This window comes from Strix aluco, chromosome 5, assembly GCF_031877795.1.
Source record: "Strix aluco isolate bStrAlu1 chromosome 5, bStrAlu1.hap1, whole genome shotgun sequence".
NCBI classification, from domain to species: domain Eukaryota; kingdom Metazoa; phylum Chordata; class Aves; order Strigiformes; family Strigidae; genus Strix; species Strix aluco.
In genome coordinates, this window is record NC_133935.1 from 41201395 (window position 1) to 41225022 (window position 23628).

The following is a 23628-nucleotide window of genomic DNA, read 5'->3' on the forward strand; positions in this document are numbered from 1 at the left end:
TGAAACATGCCCATAGAATGATATAGTTAAATCTGGGTTTTAAAGCTAGGTTAAAGTTGGGTTTTAAAGCATAGCTGTGCTGCAATATTTTTGCCAAAGAGATGTATACAACACAGTGTGAGCTACTTTGGAAGATGGCAAATCAAACAATTTATTAAACTTAAGCTTTCTGATCAAGCACCCAAGATTTGCATCCAGATTTATTGTTCACTAAGCTTACCGAGGTGGTAGGTGATACTCCAGTGTTTGTAATTCCATTTCCTTCTCCTTTAAATACCAGAGTGAATTGTTGACACATCTTTCTGATGATCTGAAGTTCACTGCATACGTATTGTATGGAGTGTTTTCAAAAAATGAGTCCTGCAAACTGAACTATCTGCCATTCATTCATTACTTCTCCTAGGGGGAAGATACTGTGTCGGAGAACTATTTGGCTGAGCTTAACAACTCATGCGTGAAAAATGCAATGCTACCAGCCATTCGCCTTTTAGATTTTTGCATGAAGAAAGTATGATTAGAAGGTGATCATACTCAAAAAACTTGAGCAGTGGTTGCTTTTTATGTCCACGTGGCATGCTGGGAAGCGCCAGGGCCCTGGTCTGGAATGTTGGCCCAATATTCCTGGAAGATCAGAGCTGGAGCTTAAAGAAAACCAAGGACATGTACATACAGATACAGATAGTTTGAGGCACTTTGTAAGTTTAAGGGCAAGCTAACTGAACTGTTGTGTCAACACTGCCTACCAAATTAAGGTGTCCCTCTGAAATGTTTTGCTACCATTTCTAGTTTATTCAGAGGCCAGTTTATGTGCTGAGGAATGGAAATTCTTGTCCCTTCTGTTATTAAGAGAAATATCCATGTATTTTTATATTTTTGTGTATGTGTTTGTATAAACTCCGTAAGTCTTTCTGGCCTCTATGATACTTTTGTTTGAGTTCTACAGATTAATTGAATACCAAGTGAAATAGCATGTATTCACTTCTTTATGGTATACTAAATGTCCTTTGGTCTTGTTTTTAGTAAAGAGCAATGTTCCTCGTTCTTAGGATTCTCTCCTTTATTACTTTGTAAGACTTTATCATACACCCACTTACTTTCTTCCTGGTTTTGGTTAGCCTAACTGTGAAAGAGCATAGACTGAAAACCTTCTCCCTCAGCTGTGGGGAAGATATCTGCTTATTATCCTGGAGTCTTTCTTACAGTTCTTTGCATAGCTACATGAATGTAACAAGCATTTTGATTTACTTGCATAGAGGGACTCAGTTCCCACATTACATATCTTAGGTTGAAAATTATTTTGCATTTGCTAGTAGAAGAGGAACAATTTACATGGTATTCTAATATTTGAATAAATTAATATTGTGAGATGACTATTCAGAAGTAATAAAAACAGCTACAAATATCGAGTTCCCATTTATTTTCATAATGAAAAGTGAATATTATTCTGTAGATAAAGCTATTTCATTTTACCTCTGCCAATAAAAATAGTTATTTGTATATTAATTATTCTCTAGGAAATTCTACACTGTTTTGATTTTTATGCCAAATACGCCTTGAACATCTCTTAGGGACCGAAAAATTTTCCCAGTCCTTTAGATAAAAGAAAATCCCCTCTTTGTGGCATATATGACCTGATTCAAAGCAAAAGGACAGACTTCTATGGACTTAATGTGTTTGTGCTTATGTTCATAATGCCAAAATCAGACTATTTAAAATCTACCCTGGCAGCAGGATAAGGAATCTGAAAGTTGTTTCGCTTCAGCTTCCCTATTTTTGTGTTATTTGGATGATTACCCAAACAAGGCTTTTAAGAGGCTCCGGTCCCTCTCTTTGTAGTTACAGCTCAGAGAATTTAGAGGCGTGGGACTGAACTGAAAATATGTGGGGTATTCCCAAAGCTGCCAGTAATAGGTAACCCATGGAATGGGCCTTTGCTTTGTTTTCTTCAGGCTGCTGTGACTATCTTGACTAAGGGAGGAAAGAGGAATTTTAGAAAAAGAAAAAACCTTTTTTTCAGATAAGCCCTTACTCTGGTAGGCTCCTATTTAATCATCCCCCTTGGTTAATAAAACAATTCCCTATTGTGCTGCACCTTTGGGCGGCCACATAAAGAATTTCCCCTGTAATATGTGAGAAACAAGGAACAAAAAAAAATTTAAAAAGGAGTGCTTTACATCTAATATATACCTGTTAAATTAACTGCAGAAAGTAGAGGGCTTTACTGGGTGCGTCCCACCTGCCTGCCAGCCCAGGTCCTTCACCCACCAGCATCAGCCTTTGGGGTGCAATCCATTTTCCTTTGCTCCGTTGTAAAGGAGGGGGGGGGGGTGGTGGTGGTGGAGGGGAGCCTTTTTTTTCCCTCAGAAGCCTTAGAAAGTTTTCCCTTCTGAAGCTTTACTCCAAATCTCTCCCAGGGGTGTTTCAGTGAACAGGAACTGTAGTGTGCGTTCATTTCCCTTCTGGAGAAGCCAGCTTAAAATCATAACAAAAAAGGTCCTGCAACACTGCAGTATGAACTGAGCCTTTCGTGTTGCAGCCTCACTTGTTCTCTGCTAGGCCACGCTTAAGAGGTTTTCAGAGGTGCTTTTAGTGTGTGAAGGCTTTCATGCTGGTTTACTTAAAAATCCAGGGAGGGCAGAGGGGCCACAGCAGTCTGACTTTTTCCCTTCATCTTCCCATTACTTGTCCAACACCTTGTAAAGAAGTACTGAAAAGGCAGATTATTATGTACTGAGAATTGGTGTGGCAACTGCTGCTTGCCCTTCATTAGTGCTGGTGTTTAGCTGAACGACTTCACCTGAAGTGGCTGGAGCCTCCCGGGGAAAGTTTTCATTCCTTTTATTGGGTGTTTTTATGGAGCTCCCCACCGGAGCAAAACCCCTTCTTTCCCATTTGCTGGCTGGTGCCCTGAGGGTGGCGAGGCTGAAAGTTTAGCAAGTTCTGTGCATAACTTCACATCACAGGAGCAAGTGCGTATTTCCCCCCCTCCTTTCTTTTTCCTGCTCCTAAACGCCTCCTTCAAGTTTGCAGCTGGGCAGGACTCCAAAGGTGCAGCAGCAGCAACAAGCCGGAGTTCAAAGTTAGCAGTAAATTGCACAACTTCCAGCTCATCGCTACGCTCAGTGACTATTAACGAGCTGGAAGGCGCTCAGGGGAAAAATAGGGGAGAAGGGAACACCCTCGAATTGTTTGGGGATCGCTGATGTTATGCTTCTGCCGCTGGGATCATGGCTCCCTTTGGAAGGAATTTATTAAAAACCCGGCATAAAAACAGGTAAAGTGCGTGGGTACGTGGAGGAAAACGGAGGGCGATATGGGATGGATTTCTTTTATACTTTTTGTTGTTGTTGTTTGGTTCTGGGGGGAGGATGTGTTGCTCCGGACAGATGCCGCTCCCGGGAGCTGTAACCTGGGGGCTCACCTGCGAGCGGGAGCCGGGCCGGGGGGAGCGGGTCGGCCTGTGCGGAGGGAAGGGGCGCCCCTCCACCACCACCCCCCCCCCCCAGCCCTCCCCCGGACTTGCCGCTCCCCTCTTCGCTGTGGCTCTTTTGACTCCTGGGCAGTATTCTCAGTGAGGGGAAGATACAGCTCTTCCTGACTTCGAACCTCCCCCGTCTAAACCCAGGCGAACATTGGCAGCCCCGCCGCGGTACCGAGGTGAGGGTCGGCCGGGGGGTAGAACAGGCTGGCGGCCCCGGCCTGCGGGTCCTGCCGGCGGCACCGAGGGCCGACGGCCGGGGGGGTGGACCTGGAGCCCCCCGCCCGCGCTGGGAAAACAACTCCCCGAGTTTCTCCCGGGGGACTGCGGCGGCCGGGCCGGGCCGGGCTCCGGGCCCCTCGCCATCTGCTTTCCCCCCGCTTCCCTGGCAGGGAGAGCCTCAGCCTGCAGCCCCTCAGGATCAACCCCGTGCCTTAAGTCGTCCGCTGGCTGTAAACCTGGGAGGTAGGAGAGCAACGATCTCCCAGCGTAGGTAGAGGGGATGCTTTTTTTTGGTTAGCCTTTAGTCTGAGCTGGACTTGACTGCCTATGGTTTTGTTGCCTGGAGAAATGTTCAGGGTGACAGCTGTGGTCCCTGGGTTGCCTCTTGCGAAGTTCCTTTACGGGGACTTTGCCCCTCACCTTGTGCGTACTCCCACATGCCATGCACACCAACTGTAAAAAGAAGAAAAAGAGTTATGTAATCATTTTAAGTGCTAGGATGGCACTAGACTTTTAAAGAGTAAATGTGCTTGGCGTGGAGTAAATCTGCTTGGACCCCATGGAATTTACCGTGGTCGAACCCGTCTAGCTAAGACTGAACAGAAAGAGATCACTGAAATTTTGGCTCAGCAAGAAACTCAAAAATCACTTGCAATCCCTTCCCTGCTTTGTCTGGTGCTCTCCACTGAAATTCAGTTCGTATTTAAGGGTGCGCAAGGGAAAATCTTTTCCAGGGGGAATATAATTGGACCGTAAAAAGCCTTGTAAAAATGTCCTGATTTTTTTCCAGGTTTGGCTTCTGATTTTCACATTCGATGGAAGTTATTCGGGTGGGATTGTATTTGTTGGGATTGTGTGAAAATACTATTTTAGCATATTATATGGAATATAAATCAGAAGGACTCTAACAGTCAAGATTTAAAAAGTAGGATACTGTTTCAGAATTGTTAATATTGTAGGTTACTGATTAAACTGTATTTTGCTAATGTGTCTGGAAACAGGAAAACTTTGTTGTACTTCTCATGTGGCCATTTTATGTTTAGAAGATCTGGAAAGGTGGATGTGAACTTTTACATGAAATTGCTTTTACATAGAACTGTAAATTTCTTACTATTAAAATAGAAGTTTTTTTATTTCCATCAGTTACCTGAATAACAGTTAAATAGCAAAGCACAGTTCCACTCTGGCCAACAGTGAAACTGTTTCTTTTTTGGAAGTTTAAAATATCTTTATAGTAATTGGATCAATCTCACTGTGTCTGCTGATGTGAGATTTTATTCCTCAGGAAAAGCAAGTCATAATCCAAAGCTTTAAATAGGCAATAAAAATTAAAATGCCAAAAGAACCATTACTGTGAAAATCTAGCATTTTCTTCTCGTCGCACCCTGCCCCTCTCCCCCCGCCCCCCCCAATAAATTAATGCTTTTAATGGCAGAGAGGTTGCAATAAGGGGCTGAAAGTCTTGAGATTACAGAAATGGGGGGGGGAGCTTCAAGAACAAAGAAAACTACGTAATTCTTAAGATGTGTTATCTATAAAAATATTTAAATTTCTGTGTATTTAACATTAGCTTTTGGTACTGAACTTTGAGAATTAAACTTTGCTTATGCAGTTAGTAAAAGGGTCTTGTAGTATGGTTGAAGACCTATGTAGTAACTCTTTTTTTCATTATAATTGTATATTTGTGAACTCATTTGAAACCTTGAAAAGGAAGTCAAGTGAGTTTAAAATCCTTGACTGTTTAGAGCAGTTGGGGAGTCAGAACTTGTGGCTCATTACCTTGTCTTAGTTTGCCTACCTGTAAAGGGGGACAACATGCATAAATGTATATATTTAATCTGCTGCTTTGTTTATGTCTAGTGCTTGTCCATCTTTTTGAGAAACTCAGTGGTTTTTTTTTTTCACAAAGTTTTTAATGGCCGTTTGCTACATATAAATATAACTCCTGAGGGTTGTAAGATAAGCAAATGAGGACTAAAATCTATGTTTACAGGAGGAGGACATAAAGCTAAGTCAAGGCAACAAAGGTAGTTGGAAGAAGAGCCAGAAGGAGAATTAAGGCGTTATGCTCATTTGCTGAGATAACAAGATGACACCTCTGTAATTAGTGCTTGTCTTGCAGCATTGCCCAGAGGTCCCAGATCAGGGACCTTTTTCATACTAGACTCTTCACATCCAGATCATAAAATGTCAGTCTCTACCCCTGAGACCTCAGAATTTAAACAAAGAGGTTACTCCTAACTGTATCTGCATGTGTGAGGTATTTGAGCAAGAGGCGGGGGATGTTGGCTGTGATGCCATGAGCCTTTAGAGAAAGAAACAGATTAAACCTCAGGAAGACAAAACCTGTGCTGAACTGCTTCTAGTATTTGAAAGATTTTCAGTTGGTATTACTCTCTCGGGCTGCTGAAATCTTGCTCATACAGAGGCACAGCACAAGGCCTAGGTAACCACTAGATCACTGTAAACCCTGATTCGATTTCAGAGGAGCAGCCACTAGGAATGTGACCTCAACATATTTTTCTTGTCCAGAAAGAGAATGAGTGATATCTTGATATATTTTTCAAGAGTTATGAGGAGTTTTTATGTTAGTCTTTGACCTCCTGTGACAACCAGAAATATAGCCCTCAGAGCATGTTTGTGCTTGTCAATGTGTCCCCTGGAGAACAATGCATTCAAAAGGTAACAAAAGCCATGCCCCACCCACCTGCAAATCCAAATGTGCTCAGCAGCGACAGGTTCTACCCTCTAACGTAATAGAGAAAAAAGGACAGTTTCCTGCAGGACTAAGCCTCTGTAACATCAATAAACTCAAAGGGATTTATTTTTCTGCAGATCTCTTGAAGATGCAATTCTTTGGAAGTGTGAGGAACACTCAGCTCACATCACACTTTGGAAGTGTGATGATGTGAGGAAATGCTCAGCCAAAGATGGAATAAAAGAAAGGGCACTGAGTTCTTTCCAGATAAGGTCTAGTATTGATCTTAACACATTTCAGTACACAGAGACAGAAAAGCTCCCTATCCAAATATGAGCAACAAATATACAGCATATATACTTGCAATGTTTATGTACCAGAGTTTCACATTGTATACAATTTCCTGGTTGCTAAGTAGAACAGGAATCTATGCCCCACTGATTTTCTGTAAGATTAGAACTTCTTTGCTCTTGGGTGCTAGATTTGGTCACTTCTGAGTGAATGGGTCTTTAGGTTCATTTAAATACTTCAAACGTTACCCATCATCTCAATATTTGGAGCTATAATTGTCATATCCACCCAGTGATCCCACACCAAGAAAGCCAACTCTATTGCTATTTCTCTTTCATTGAGGCCACTTCCTTGGGTTTTTCACATAAACCTTACCCAAACTTGTCAAAGCTCTACTGTTCCATGCAAATTGTAGCCAGGGAAGTAGCAAACTGAGAGGGAGAGGTACAGATAATCTGTCTTGTTCACGTAGTTGTCGTTGATGCTGTAGGGCTGTCCTGTTAGGCACAAATAGCTTGAGAAATTTTTTTTGCCAGTGTAATTCATGCTGGTCCTGAGTTTACCACAACCATTTGTATCCTCTGTTGACATACAACACAACTGAACCCAAAGTACTGTTTGATGATGAAACAGTTGTGTTACAAATCTGTTATTATTTAAATGTATTTATTCCTTTTGATTTTCCTTCCTGTTCTTTTCCACGTTTTACTGTCAATATCTCAGTGCCACAGCAATTAACGTAGTGTTTCTGTACAGGAGGCAAAGATTTACTTTGCCTATTCGTTATGTCTGATCACCTCTGGTTCAGAGGTAGAAAGACAGACATATATATCCATTCATTCATATGGATATAGAGGGACTTCTTCCCGTCCTGTCAGTCAGAGGCCCCTCAGTGACAGAAACATTCAATTATTCTCTCAGGTTTTATATTACAGTGCAGGTTAATGAATTAGATTAGAGACTTCATGTCTGATACTGACCTAGCATTAGCATGTTTCCTCCCTCCCTCCCTCCCTCCCTCCCTCCCTCCCTCCAGTAGTTTCTCATCGCACGTAGTTAGCACAGTGATTTGAGTATTACTCTGAATATCTCTACTGCTCTGCGGTTGAGTACACTGCTGTACATTTTAAGCCTTGGTGAAGCAAAACTGAAAATGCTCAGTATTTAGGTTGGGACTGGAAAAGCTCTTGGAGATCAGCTGCTTATCTAAATGAACTGTGTGTGACCCACATTGTAAGTCTCATGGGATCATGTGAGATGTCTAATACTTCTCTTGGATGAGCATACCCGGAGAAAAGTCTATATGAAGCTGTAAAGGTGCTTTTTGATTCAAGACTACCAGGCATTTGGTACGTATGTTGGAGGGGGTAGATAAAAGCTTATTTAGAATCAGTGGTGCTGTCTGTGTTAAATTTTTAGGTTGAAAAGATGGTGCTTGTTTGGTAGTGGTGGAACACATTCTTCTCCGTATTTTTACTTTTCCTTGAGTGTGAGATGTATTAGTGAACTATCAAAGTTGTTCCTTTTTGAGCCAGAGTTCATACATTGTAATTTATTTTCTGGTCTGGCTTGTCAGCTTTTCTCAGGGGTCAAAATGGTTGCATACATTTTGTAATAATCTTTGTACATATTTGTTCACTTCACTTTCAGGAAGAGCTTTTAGTCTACCAAAACACTATCCTTATTTCTAAAGAGTTAATTATCTACTATTCCAGGAGGGCGGACAGCAATTTCATTCCAAAGGAGTAAATAAAATGAGTAATAAATGTGTGTAATACTACACCATCTAAGGAAAGAGCATTACTTTGGTTGACACTAATCTGGAACACTAATATAATGTAGAGTCAGACTGAGGAGAGAGCTTTCAGACAAAGAAACACATTTTTAGTAATACAGAGGATGAGTCTTGCTGGTCAGAGGTGATTTCCTACCTTACTGATGAAAAATTAGCATTTTACATGCAGAGAAAAGACTCAGACATGTTGCTAAATATGTAATGATTTCAGTAGAGAGGGAAGATTTCAGAGATGGGGATTTTTTAAAAATTCTAATAACTTTAATAAAAGTGATAATCACAGAGTAGTACCTCTTGATTGACCAATGCTCAGAAAATCTTATTTTTTGTTTTGTTTGTTTTATATGATGAATAATAGCAATTTTAAATTATAGTCTTAAACATTATTGTTTGCAAGCATTATAGCACATATGCTGTACAAGCCTTAATTAGTTTGTCCAACTTCTATATTTAGTATGTAGCTAAATCCTTGTTAGTGGTGACAGAAAGGATGATGCAAGATAAAGCTTTTGTTTAAGACCACACACTAAGTGAAGCCTAGAACTGAACGTTGGACATGTTGGTACCCAGGGCATTTCTCTTATGTGTTACGATAGTTTCAAGATGGTGACTTTCTGTCATCTTCTGCAGAGTTACCATGCTAACAATTCCCCAATTATCACACAGGACACAGCAGATAAGAGACAAGTGGTTTCAGGATGAACAGAAAGAAAGAGTGACCAACCCAACAGAATTAGAGGGGAAAACAGATGACTAAATTTATTTGTATAACAAAGGCCAGAGCCATCCTCTACAGAATGTAGGCACTAAACAAATACAGTTCAGTTTAATTTTCGGGTAGGTAAGATACTGTGTTACAGACAAATGTCGTGCAGAATTCTCTGAAAATTTCTATCAGATTAGTTTGCATCTGGTCTTTTGTTTAATCAACTATTCCATGTCTATGTGTCCCATTAGAAAAATTTACTTAGAACTGAGTGCAGTACAGTTTTCATGAAAATTCTGGGGATGGCATTTTACCTTCCAGGACTGAAAATCTACCATGGACCTGCAAAATTCTTGCAATAAAAATGAGAAATATTCATAAATCATTTCTCATGCTTATGTGTTACACATAAATATAAAAGTTAAGAGCTAATTAGTGATTTTGGAAGTTGCTTTTTTTGGGGAACCTTGTCCAAAAGAAAACTTTTTTGAGCACCTTTCTGGAACTTGCCTCAAATAGGCACCAGAAGACCCACTAGTTGCCTTTTCCTGTCTTGACCTATCCAAAAATGTACTTAAGGTGTATGTGTTGCAATAGCAGTAACAATACCAACTTGTTTGTGACCTCAGACAACTGATAAGCATATGTAGTTTTCCTTAGCTGTAATTTAGGTGATAATATTTACATGCCCCAGGAAAATAAGTAGGGCATGACTAGACAGTGTAAAATCTGTGGAAGTGCAGAGTGTGAAAGCCAGTTAGTGGGAGAAGTATGAATAAAATCTGGGAGTTCCTTCTTTCTAATTCTTGTACAGTCCACTAGAGCTGTCTGCCATGCAGAGAAGTAGAATACACTGTGGATTGTTCAGGTTTGATTTCACATGATTGACTGAGGAATTTTCAATAGCCTAAAATTTTTCATAATCTTAAAAATGGCTTGTGAGGAGGGTTGTAATGTCACAGAAAGGGAAATAAATAAAAAAATGCCATGTGTATCTGAACAGATTTTGAGGTAGTTTTGTGAGGTGGACATAAGGAATGAAAGTTAATGTTTGAAACCAAAAATAAGAATGGAAAGTTTTAATTGGTAATGATAATAAAGTCATGTAATTATATTTTTAATACTATTAAACCTAAGTCCTGGTATCATGTGGAGAGCAATAAAAGACACTAAACTTGAAAAAAAATTTCCAGTGCAAGTTTGGCAAACCGCTCAAATGCACTTTATTTAAAGATGTGTTTCTCTTTCACCAACTTATTCCTATTTCACTCTCACTCCAGTCTGCCTGAGTACATGTTTGCCTCTGTCAATTTGAACCATTTCATTTGTAGTTTAGATGGTTGCTAGACATACGTTTTTTGAACATTAGCATTAGAAGAAGCCAGGCTACCAACTTATTTCTTACATTGTAAACTTGGAGGTGATGTAAACCTCTGTTTTCCTGGGTTGGGGTTGTTCTTTTGTGTTTGTTTTTTCGGTTTTTACTTTCATATTCATCAGGCAGCTGCAGAGTAATGATAGAAGGAAAATATATTTGTACAGTGGGTAGGTATTTGATGTGAATGAAATACGTAAATTTGTCTATTTTAATGGTCAAAACTGTCAATCTGATTAATTTGCTTTCTTTATTTTCAAACCCTATCTGTTCTCATTCATTAATATAAAGAATTCTGAGTTATGAATTTCCTATCATAATGGAAAATATAATCAGCTCTCTTGAAAAGCACAAGGTATTTATTTCATCCTCCTTTTAATAACACAAAACTAACAAGGATTTAAATAAATATGCAAAAGTGTAACATTCTCACATTTGAGGACAAAATCAGGTTTATAAACATGTAATAATCTATTAGATCAAGTTTTGTTTTGGTCAGGCATAAATATGTTTACTTTACTTTAACTAGTAAGGATGCATTACCTCAGTGGAATAATGTAGTTGAGTGAAGACTACTAATTTTTAAGAGAGTCTGCCCTTGGGTCTTGAACCTGTAATTTACTCTGTGTTAATAGATTCCTTCATCCGTGTGGAACACCTTACTTACTTTCCCTAACCTCCTCCAAATGGAAAAGGATTGTTTCTACAAAGGGTAATTTCCACTGTGAAAGCACTTTTAAACTACAAAATTTTTCAGAGCAACAGTTGGGGCACTGTTTTGATGACATAAAGTATTCCTCATTTGTCATAGGACGTTATCAGATTCTGTTCACTAATCAAAGAGTGGCTTAGTAATATTTATAAATGTGGGATCATATGCTCTTGTTTCTGTTGGCTTCCTAATTGGTAAATTGATGTTCAGAACTGTTGTTTCACTTGGACATTACCTGTTGACAGACTTCCTCTGTACTGATTGCTAAGGCACTAAGTATACTTGTTTAACTTGATTATTGCCTGTATCTCTTGAGGCCACTTTGCTGTTAGTATCCTGTTTTACCGAAAAGCTCTGTACAAATCCATTTTTCTAACAAAAATTTAGGATTAGTATTGACTTTACTGCACTTTCCCAGACTTCTGGTACTTTAAGGTCTAGGTAGATAACTACTCATGTTTGTTTACCCATGAAGGCCACTACAGGTGTCAGACAAAGATCTGAGTTATGTTTGAAACTGCAGTTGTGGATGGTCACAGTATTACTTTTACTGACACTTATACTGTTCATAAGATTCAGGTACACGTTAAAACACAGAAGTTGAGCTTCATCTTACTCAACTTGAGCCATTGAAAATTTAGGTATCTAGTCATCTAGGTACTCTTTGTAGTTAATGGATACATCTAAACACTTCCAGAGGGCAGTTCATTCACCCTTAGACAGGCTTTCAGTATGGGATTACTCACCCTTTTGGAGGTGCCTATCTTACCCCACTGATTACAGAGGAAGGTCGGAAAATTATCTTTGACTACACATTTGCATTTTAAATAGCTTAAGGTAGATGACATGAGCTCCACCCCAATCACTTTCAAAGGGAATGTCTTCATGGAGCATGCTCAGACGTTGTGGAGCACCTAATTAACCATCTTTTGTACCATTCATTTTAGAAATTAAAAAGGGACTAGTGAATGGAGAGGTGAATTACAGATGGATAATGTATGATTAAGGGAGAACCATCCTAACAGCATGGATGTCTTCCCTGCCCCTGCCACAAAATTCCTATGTGATGTTGGGCAAGTCAGATAAACCGCAGTTTACAAAAGTGGTTACTCACTGCATGTTCCTCGTTTGAATTCAGTGTCCTGTAATCTGTTTTGCACAAGGGCTAAGCAAAGAGAGTTTATGGACATATCTCTATAGATATCAATTCAGTTAGCCAGAGTAGGAATTTAAATAAGTGGATAGCTTTGGCCTAAATCTTTTTAAGCTTTGGTTTGTAAAAGGGAGTTATGTCCCTGCAAGAATATGTAGAGATAAATTCAGTAATGTGTCAGCTTGTGAAGCAATTGAATATCTGGTGATAAAAAGTGTATAGCAAAAGATTAAATTAAGGAATGTCTTCTACAAAGAGTAGTACCGTACATAGGAGAGAAGATATAAAAGGACACATACTGAACAAATATAAGTAATGAGGGCTAGTTTTATGAAGGAGGCTGCGGTACCTAAACATCATTGTAGTCACCTAAGACAAGCTTTAAGAACTTCTGATGTTCACAAAATTATGATTAAATCCTGAGGTAGTAAAATTCTGACTGGCAGCACTCCCCAGCCACCTATACTCCTGTCATGTCTTACATCGGTCCTGAAAACCCTGCAGTTATGTTCCTCCCTCACACCTTACCAAAATCAAGAAAAAGGCAGTCTTTCATCTTTTTCAGCTGTGAGGTCCCATCTAATAGCCCTGTTCAGAGCATGTGTAACAACACACAAAGTGCAGTCAGGCACCCTGGTGGCCAGAACACCCCTGTGAGATGCCCACATTGACGTCCTCAACATGTATGTGTCAGGAAAGTCCTGTCAGGTTATTCTAAACTGAAATTCTTTCAGTATTCATGTTGAAGCCGTTCCATTTTGTGATGACTCATATGAGTTACGATAACCTAGAGAAAGACAAGGATTTGTGTTGAAGGCTTCAGTGGGAGAAGAGGATCAGGCTTTTGGTTCGTGTTCTAATTAATATTGTACTTTTTATGCAGTGAATATTTGAATGTAGTCTAACAGTACCTAAGTCCTGCCCTTTTGTTCATGCTTCTGACTGCTTCAGTTCAGTTCCTGCTGAACTTGCTGGTGTCAGCAAATCCCACTGTTACGAGTTGAACTTCTCTGCAGCACTTTTTGTGGAAATTCAGGTATCCAAGAGGGGTTTATGAATGTCCACAGTGGGGAAAACACCTGAAAGTTGTAAGACTCAGTGTCTGGAATGCCTCAGTGCCTTCTGTGGCTCTGGCAAAACCAAGTATTGTCTCTTGTATCCTTTCAAGTGAGACAGGGGCCCAGTGTAACGGATAGAATGCACCTTGCTGTGGATATGCTGAATCAAGTTCATTTTCATTGAACTAAGTAGCATGGAAAACTTTAACACCAATGCTTAAAATTTTTTGAGTACTTGACTGCAACTTAAGCATATTTCTTTCTGCTGAAGTCTTTCTGTGTGGTAGGCATATATTTGGTATATAAATGCATATATGACAGTTTGTGTTGTGTGTGATCATGTAATGCATATGTATAGCACATAAGATATAGTCACATATCCTTTTGTAGATCTAACCTGTATCATCTACATCTAATGTACAATACAATGTATTACAACCCCCAATCATTGTATATATAAACAGTATGTGCAGAAATAGCCACTTCCACAGATTGTGTACCTATGCATCTACATAGTACAAAACTGGGTACATACAAGGGTTATTTGAAAGTCAGAAGTGTCAAACAGAATGTGAACATGTCATGGAAGAATGCTAAATATGTTTATTTCTCCAAATATCACAGAGCAATTCACATGGCAGAAGGAAGAATGCCTTCATTCAGGTGTGTGCAGCCACTGTGGTATCCATTCAGCTTATGAAGTGCCTTGTTACAAGTAAACTGCATTTTTGTCCTCCCTGAGCTATGAAGTCATCTGAATTGCTCATATGTTGAAAGGGTCCCCACCTGCAAAGACATTTGGATATGTGAAATAAAGAAACATCAAATTAATTTGAGTGTTGACTCAGTCTGACTTTCTGTGAACTAAAGACAACAAGTAGTTTGCAGTGTCTTTCTGGTGTCACAGCCCTCTTAGGATAATCACTATCCTGCCATAGATGTGTCTCGTAATACTAGCCCCATTATTTCTTGGGCCTGCCTTGATCTTTGGCCACAGACACCTGACCTTGTTTGGCTTCAGCTGTGCCCACTGCAGGTTTTTGGCCCATACTTGCTCTCACTGTTCACCACAAATCTTTTGCCAGGGGTTTCCATCTTTTCAGCTGCGTCAAATTTTTGAATGATTTCTTCCTAAACTGTTCAGTCACATTCAGGTGTGTTATCTTAGATGGTTTAACAAGACCTTTATCTTTATGGTCTAATTTATGACTCATGTTGTTCGGAGGTCAGACAAGCAGCTCAGCTCCAGGGGAATGGTTGTGATGGACAACTGACATGGCTATGAGCCTATTCAGGTGGCCACAGCTGGAAACTCATTATCTCTGTTCTAGAACAGTTTTGGGTCTTAAGTCAAGATCATTCAAATATTTTAGGATTCGCATGGCTTTTCATCTGAATCATGGAATGTCTTTCCTCTGCAGTCATCTTCCTTCATCTTCTCATAGCTAAAAATTGTGTGTGTGTGTGTGCAACTGGGCACCATCCTCTGTAGCTCCCTCTTGCCTATGCCTTCTTCTTTACATTAATCTAGTGAATTTCCCATTACTCTTGATCTTTATGATCCAGCATTAACCTTGCTTTCAGATAGCAATTCCTCCCTTCTTGCCTTCCCTATCTCTATTGCTCAGCTGGTTAGAACTAGTTTTGCAAGCTCTTGTGCTCTCTTTAGCATATCCACTGCTAGGGCACAGCACAGTTGGTAAAGTTAATTTATTTCATTTGTTCAGTAGCTTCTTCAGAGAGGATGTGGTGATATTTCAGAGACCCTATCAGCCTGTGTCTGACTAACTACCTATTGAAGCATTCATTGATACGCAATTTTAGAAAATTGCTTGAAAGCATAAACTGCACAAATCTCTTGGCTTGTCAATGGACACTAAAATGCCTCAGGTTTCTTTTTCAAAAATTTACGTCCACTCTTCTTGTTAGCATAATCATGTATCTAGTACTCAATTTAGCTCTTTAGGGTGAAGATTTATATAAGAGTCCACTTCATCATCTCATCTTTTTTTCCTTTCAGCTCTTCAGATACTGCAAGTAATGGAACGTATTTGTCACTGAATCATGCTTCAGAAAGTTTGAGGGAGAAAAACAGAAAAAAAGAAAAGAATTGATTGTAAATGAGGTTTTGATACAACCCCTTTTGAGGTGACATCTTCAGTATAATTTAATGAAAGCAAAAGAAATGGGGAAGATCATACAGTATAATTTCTAAATGGGGCAGTTCACTCTGCAAAATTTATTACAATAAATACAGAAGAAAATTAAAGCACATCCTGCCTTTCTCACTTCTGGCAAACTGTAAAGAGAAACTCAAACGAGGTATTATGATATAGAAAAGAAGCTATTTTGAAAAATTATTAAATGTCAAAAAGTTAAGAAAGGGTGATGTTTGATGAGATGGCTGAACAGACGTAAAGGCTTGCTGTTGCACAAACGGCAGTTCTGTGCCCCCTTTCCAGGCTCCTGGCCACTCTGCCATTTCCTTTGCACTGGTACACCTTCTCATCTGAACCCAACTCAGGGAACACTATTCAAAAAACCAAAAAAAATTTTCCTCTTTTGTTTTCCTTTCTTTTTTTTTTCTTTTTGTTTTCTGGGTTAGCTTGCTGCCAATTTATCAAGCTGGAAACCCTTTGGTTAAAGCAAGGCTGGCACAAGCAAGGAGATGGAAATGTCAGGTAGACATCAGATTGCTTTAATTACTTAATGATATTTTAAGTCATACAATTGCTAAGCTGTAAGACTAGATTTAGCAGTAAAAACAGTATTTAGGATGATCACTTTCGTAAGGTGGTTATCTTGTAAATAATTTTGTATATTTTGGGGATGGGTCTAGGGAGTGTCAGAGTGTTTAAAACCCAGAAGATAAAAATACTGTTTCCTACAATGTTCCTTTCCAGAATCACGAAGTACAGTGTCCAAACTCTGAAATTTACCACAGGCTGCTACAGAAGTAGATACAGTTGGTAGCCATCAGGAAAAGACTGTAAGGAAAAGAAGAGATGCCTTGCTCAGCTGGAGTTCAGCCTGAGGGTTGGTGAAAAGAAACCCAAGTCCATCCGGACTTTCTTTTCACTGTCAGTGAGGTTTCTCACATGGTGCCACCAGGAGTAGAGAAGAGATACACTGAATATTTTGAGCCATGCATTATACACAGTGCATGGTTTATAAGCCCAGCCTCCTTTAGCCCAGGGAGTATTGGAAACGTGGCATGAAATCTTATTTCCTTGTCTGTATCTTGTTCCTTTATTCAACTTAGCTTATTATCACTGGTCTACATATAGTGTGCTTTGTTCATGTTTTGACAATCCAGACCCAACCTCAGAATGCTTTGTGTTTATTTCTTCACTGGCAAGATGTCAACAAACCCAGGGGAGGGAAATAGTATACGTTTGCCTTTCAACAAAAGCTAAACTGAATTTCATGGAACAACAACAACAAAAATTGTGCTTTCAACCCTTGGAATTCCCCTCACTTCTTTGATCTCAAAAGCTCATAAACAATCAGCATGCTTCTAAAAAGCAGTTATAAAAATTCTAATGGAAGAATTTAGATACCCCAAATTTCTGTTAGCTGTAATAGCAGTTCTAGCTTTATTGTTTAGAAGCCTATGTTCTAAATTAGCAATAAATAATTTTTTCCTCTGTATTATTGAAGGTGATGGAATTTTAGACACATTCTGTAAATTATTAAGAGGAGCTCCATGAAGTTTGTATAGTGAAACTAGTGCTTAAATATGCATAGACACAGGAACTATGTAGAGAATTGTGTTTTTGCAATGTAGCAAAATTCTTGTGGTAGATGAAAAGTACCAGTGGCATCTTTATTTGTCAACTAGTGAGAACTACTCACTGGCCAAAATCAAGATGTAGCTTTTACTATATTGATATTCCTAAACTTTGCATGTTGCTTGCTAACACTGAGGAATTTGAAAATGCCCATCTTCCGGTCCCCATCATGGTCTAAAGAATTACTACCACTGAATATGTCAGTGTTTGTTTTGGCTCTGGAGTTTTTCCTGGATCTTTCATTCCTGTATCACAGCTGCTTCCTCAGTAGCAGCTGCAATATACACATCAAAGCATGTTTTCCCAGTAAAACAAATTGTAGTTGTTATTGTTGCTCATCTTGGAAAATATTTTGGTGGACAGCTAGCTCTCCCCTGTTCTCAACGTCTCCACTGTGTCAGGCCACGACAAGTACAGACTTGATACGATGAATGTGTTATCATGGCATTTTATGTACACAGCACACTTGCTGATGGTACTCACTGCAATTCCAAACATTTTTTTGACTAATACCCACTTACCAACCATATGACTTTGAATATACAATGAAGAAATGATGATTTGTCAGGAAGGCAGATTTAAAGCATAGATGTAATTTATAGAGAATGTGTACCCTTAGGGGGAGAGGAATAATTTGAGAGGTAGGACAGGAGAAAAGGACAGGGGCAGATGCAGTCTTCATCTGAATGGAGACTGCAGCCTTTGCGCCTGCCTGTAGGTTAAGTGATTGGGAGTGTAAACATAATATAGGGCAGAGCTAATAAGTGAAGGGGAGGATTTAGTAGCCTTTTGGTCACCTTTGCTGAAAATCTGCGCTTGGACTTTGCAAACGAGATTTTGCAAAACAGTATCAGCCACTGATACAGCAATGACACAGAATTATGTGGGAGGGTGGGGGAGGAGGGTGTTCAGGATAATCCGCCATAACTATCACTCTTGTCTAGTGAGCAAGGTGTTGAATTCCTCTTACAATGTCTTTTATTTCTTTCTTTCTGTTAGTGCAACATTCTGAGTTAGTGCAATTTCTTGGCTTATTTTCCACATAGTACAAAATCTGCTCTCCATCTACTTACCAGATGACAGAATCATTACTGTCAGTTCTTGTTGGTTCTTCTTGTTGTCTGCTTTTATTTCTTTTAGATCTGTTTTAAGTAGTCAGGGTTTTTTTCCCTTTTTATTTTTCCTTAAATATTGCTCCCTGTTGAGACACCTGTGTCCAAGCAGTACAGTTATTAGAATGAAGTGTACAATTTCTCATGGGATTTTTACTGAAGTCTGACATTTCAAGTCAGCAAGAACTCTGGTGTGAATGACATATTTGCAGTAAAATAATTATCTTAGAGAATTATTCTTTCAAAAATGTCTTACCTTTCGTGTTATTTATTCTATGACAGAATAGTGCTATCCCATTCCGATTCAAAAATATTTAACTGAAATTTGTCATAGAGCACTAATATAGTATAAACTGATTGGATGAACAGAAATTTCAACCATAGATCACTGCTGAATTATAATGTATGCAATTTTGTACAGTAGCTAACTGAGGTGATGGCATTCCTCTACAGAAGGGATTAAGGAACTAGTTATCATTTTAAGTGCACAAATGATAATTGATATAGGACATACTTTTCAACAGCTGTTGCTAATTAAAATGTTTCATAAAGACTTTCTGACAGTATGGTAATCTTGCTGAGTTAAAAATTTATGCATTTAAAAAGGAATTACAAAATGAACATAAACATACTAGAAATGTGTTGTACATAGCTAGTTAAAATAGCCTTTGTAGAAATCATTTTCTTGTTTCAAATATCTGAAATATTTCAGTTAGAACATCCGAATGCCTGTGTATATGTGTATGTGTGAAAAACGTCACATAAATATCTAGATGCCTAATTTTCTTTTATTTTTAATAAATGCCTATGTACACTTCTGTAAAGGAGGAAGCTTTATCATAGAGCAGCATTAAGTGGATGCAGAAACAGATGGTAGAAACAAATTGAAGTTATTTTTTTGAAATAATTGTTTTGTTTTCACAAGTTCTATGGTGTTCTTTCCAAGTCTTCCTGCAGTATTTGGGCTACTCTGGTTATCCATATTGAGGGGTTTTATTCTTATTAAAGTACCAGTCCTGCCTTGTCATGATACTTTTTAGCTAGGCATTGCCCTGACTTTCATGTGATGCAGAAGAGAAGAAGGACAAGTTTCTGACATGCCATGTGTGGAATTTCTGTCTCCTACATGATTTGGACATTAACTGTGCCTCCATTAATATTGTTTTTTTAGGGGTAGGTGAAGGGGAATGGGAATGCAGTTAGTTAATAGGCTGTCTTGAATCCCTAAGGCTTTGGACTAATTCCAGCTTCATTGGGTGGTGAGAGGGTAGATGCTTCCTCATTGCTGCCGTTAGGAAACTCGGAAGCATGTAATCTACTTAGCAGGAGGCATACTGAGTGTAAGATTTGGCCTTTATTGCTTTTTGAATGACTTTACAGAAGGTGACAGAAAGTTGAGAAAAAAGGTGGATTAAATGTGGATAGTCTGAATAAATTTAGTATGAACTTTTAATATAATCCATTTGTGCCTGAAAGGTTGAAATACTTCTGACCTTAGTTTTCATATGGGCTGTGTATTCTTTATAGCTTTAATGTTTAAACTCACTGTTAAAAATCTGTTTGGATCAAATTAAGTTAGAATTTCTTCCAAGCAAGGGCTGCAACACATAGCACCAATAGCTTTACTTTTTTGCAAATTTCACAGATAAAAATCCCACAGAGACAAAATATGTTTTGATCTTTTATTTCAGAATGAACATCCACTGTCTCATATATGCTTTTATTTTTATATATATGGTACCATACTAAAATTTTGAAAGATAAATAATAAAAGCAATATTATAATTTCTAAATGGAATGTGATGACTGATAAACTAATTAGCCCTTATATAACCTGACATGTAAATGTCACCGGTATCAGAAGCTCTCAGATGACATGTAGCGTGTGTCCTATGCTACAAATGCAGGTTATTTGTATCAAGTAGGTATCCCTGTAATATTGGCCTCTGCTTATTTCCAGCAAGTAAATATAACTAAAAGCCATCAGATTTCTTTGATAGGTAGTTATGGCTAGGGTCTGAGACACAGAGATAACAAGGTTATTAGCGAGTGCTTAACCAAGGCATGTGTTCTCTGGGCACATGGAAGAAACATTTATGGGTGCAGAACAAAGAGAAGACCATAGCACAAATGCACACTTGCCAAAATCCAAGTGGGCAGATTTACGTGCCCCAGCAGCATGCTCAAAGACCATCCCCTTGAAAATACCAGATTATTAAATGTTTTTGTGGCAGGTGTCTGTTTTTTTCCCAGGATGTTTTATGCCATTGTGTAACACCATTTTCAAAAGAAAGCAAGTGGCTCAGCAATGGGTCATGCTTGCCTGGGAGATTGTTCCCCACTGTGCAGTGTGGCAGGTTGGAGACAAGGCACAGAACGTCTTGGTGAGGAGCTGGTAGTGTATAGCTTGAGAAAGAAGGGAGAGCCTGCTGAGAGGCACAGGGAGCACAGCTCTACCTGGGTCTGTCTGAAAGTTTCACGTTTCTTAGTGCACTCCAGGAAAGCACTGAGACGGCAGACACTGAAGCTCTAGGCAAGGACTTCACTGCCAGGATGCAGTAGGCAGCCAGAGGGTTGTCTCTTAGAGCCTTTTTTTCTCCTGTTCTGTCACTTAGCCACTTTTGGTTTCTCCATTGAAGAAGTGAATTGTTCTGGGTGATATCTTGATATAATGTAGGGGTTTGTTTCTGAGAAGTTTAGAAGCACTTTGGTCTTACTCTGAAGAGGTCATGACAACAGCATACCTACCTGAGAGCTCTGGTCCGCTGAGAACCCCATCATGGCAGCCAGTCAGTCATAAACCACAATTATTATCTCATTTGCTGCAGATTAGACTGCATGTTCAAATGCACTATTGAGATGGTTTATGCTGTCAATAGGTTGCTGTTCATAAATTATTGTTCGTTGCTTTTTTTTGCACTGCAAGTGACGGTTGTGTCATGTGGCTTTCTGGGTGTTCTGTATGCTGAAATATATTTATGCAAGCACAGCATCAAAAAGAAAAAAATAGGTGAAGTGAAGAAAAGATCTCAAAAGCACAAAATTTGATTCATTTTCTATACTAAAATGGACTAAATTAGTTATACTATCTGCTAGAATAATACTAGAAACAATCCTTCAGACATAAAAAGTAATTAATTACAGATTATGTGCCACTTGCAGATGCAATGATGAAAAGAAAGGTGACATTATTACACTAAGTACGAGAATAGTCCAACCCACAAACATTTGTAGTAACAGATACAACTTTATGACATCTGATTAACAGTAATTTAATTCATACATAATAAATAAAAGCTCTTCCATCTCTCAAAATTAAGATTATAAAATGTGATTTCCCCAATAAATTGGTGAAAAAAATGACTAAGCTATTTCACACAAATGGTTTTCCAGCATGAACTCTTTGATGGAAATTTAGAAATTATTAACAGTTGTATACATTCTCAAGCAAAGGATTAATGTATTGTTTTGTGTGACATTTATTTTCACCTGCAGATTTTTTAGTCTATATAAATTATTTCAATGACAGGGAGGGGAAAACTAATATCATTTTTGATCATAAACATAATCTCAAGTTTTGAATTCCTTTCCTAACACAAAAACTTTCAGTTGGTTGTTCATGTTGACTTAAAATTGGTTCAGTTAATTCTAATTTGAATTAGAATTAGTAAAGCTTTAAACTAGCAAGGGGTTCACAAAAATGTCCTGGCTGTGAAATTTCTAGCAATTACCTAGGTATTTCTTAGTTACTCAGCTTTATGTTTCCTTGGGGAGGGTGCATCAAGAAATATGGTAATGTTGAGAAAGAAATCCCATTTTATTTTTCTGTGAAAGTCTACAAAGAATTTACTACAGTGAAGGGACAGAAGAGTTTTATCTATGCTTTTTTCTCAACAGAGACAAAATATTCTTTTAGTGTCAATGTTTCAGAAACACTGTATTAAGCTGCTAACGATGATATATAAGCGATCTAGTCCCAATAGAATGTGTGCTGAAATTAGTAAGGAAAAATGAGCATCTTGTAGACTTGAAGGTGAAATTCTAAAAAGTAAGGGGATCTCTTTATTTGATTGACATGATTGGTTGTAAAACTATATATTGCATATTTAGGAAGAATGTTAAAATTTTCAGGAAAGCAAAGACTTATGTGTTTGATATGTATGTTTTTGTGCTGGACATCCCTTAAAGTTAGTGAATATCAAAAGTGCCGCTTCCAGCAGTTAAGCCATCTCATATTTTGACTTTGTGCAACGTAAGTACATGTTTTTGTTTTGTCTATACCTTGTTGGAATGTATTACCTTTCTTCCCCTAGGCCTGAATAATAAATTAATGAAGCGTGTATCTGACATTAAACGATCAACTTGTGCTGACACAATCAAGACTTTGTGTGAGGTCTATAACATGATTAGAATCGTTTTCTGGGTCCTCATGAAGAGAAGCAAAGAGTAGAAGGCATGAAACTAGCAATCAAAACAAACAAGTTTAGAAATGTACTTTTGACTATTCTTAAGCTTAAATTCCCATCTGTTCCTGAGCAGCAAAGTGACTTTGCAAAAAAAGAAAGACTTGCATGTTGTTATCATCAAGGTTTTAAAATCGTAGATGAATAAGTAGAACATTTCAGTAATCAATTCAAAGAAACAGAATTCAAGCCAGAATTGAAGCTTTAAAGCCTGTTTACGGCAACAGCAATAAACTTTTGAAAACATTTAAGAAGTTGCCTAGCTAGTTTTGAAGAAGTTGCTACTGAAACTTTTCTTCAAGAAAGCCAAACATTTAAATTGGATAAACACTTTAGCTATTACAGTCTCATTAATTGATAGGTTATTAAAAAGTTATAGTTCTTTTGCTTCCTTTAAAAAACTGCAGGATATGAAGGCCAAGGAACCAGTAAATATGAGAAGCTTGCCTCTTTATTAAAATGACCATCTAAAAGCAGATCTTGTTGCTGAATATTATCATTTTTAGTATTACATCTCAGAAGAAAAAAAGAATTGTGTCAACCACCAACATTTATTCACAAGAAGTTACAAACTGCATTATATCTTCCTTAGTATTGAAATGACTTAATGGATTTCCTTATAAATGATAGTAATAAATTGAACAGTGAATCGAATAGCATCTAAACGATGAAGTCACAATGTGTAGGTCCCATGTTTAGTTATCTTTATTAAATCTACTGCTGTCTGAAACATTCTTGTTATATTTCCCTCAGATAATAAACCAGAGTCTGATT

At 38.4% G+C, this 23628-nt stretch overlaps 1 protein-coding gene across 3 annotated transcripts in view; it reads left to right on the plus strand.

Moving 5' to 3' along the window:
• The first annotated feature begins 2929 nt into the window (after positions 1 to 2929).
• RASSF9 (Ras association domain family member 9) overlaps positions 2930 to 23628 on the plus strand; it is a 28236-nt gene continuing 7537 nt past the window's right edge. The window contains exon 1 of one of the 3 annotated variants that reach the window (XM_074825422.1): positions 2930 to 3274. In XM_074825422.1, coding sequence (XP_074681523.1) covers positions 3228 to 3274 — 47 coding nt within the window. In that variant the 5' untranslated portion in view covers positions 2930 to 3227. Of the gene's footprint in view, positions 3275 to 3632; positions 3658 to 3958; positions 3972 to 23628 lie in introns of those variants that run through there. The other 2 variants (XM_074825424.1, XM_074825423.1) reach the window with 2 other exon arrangements.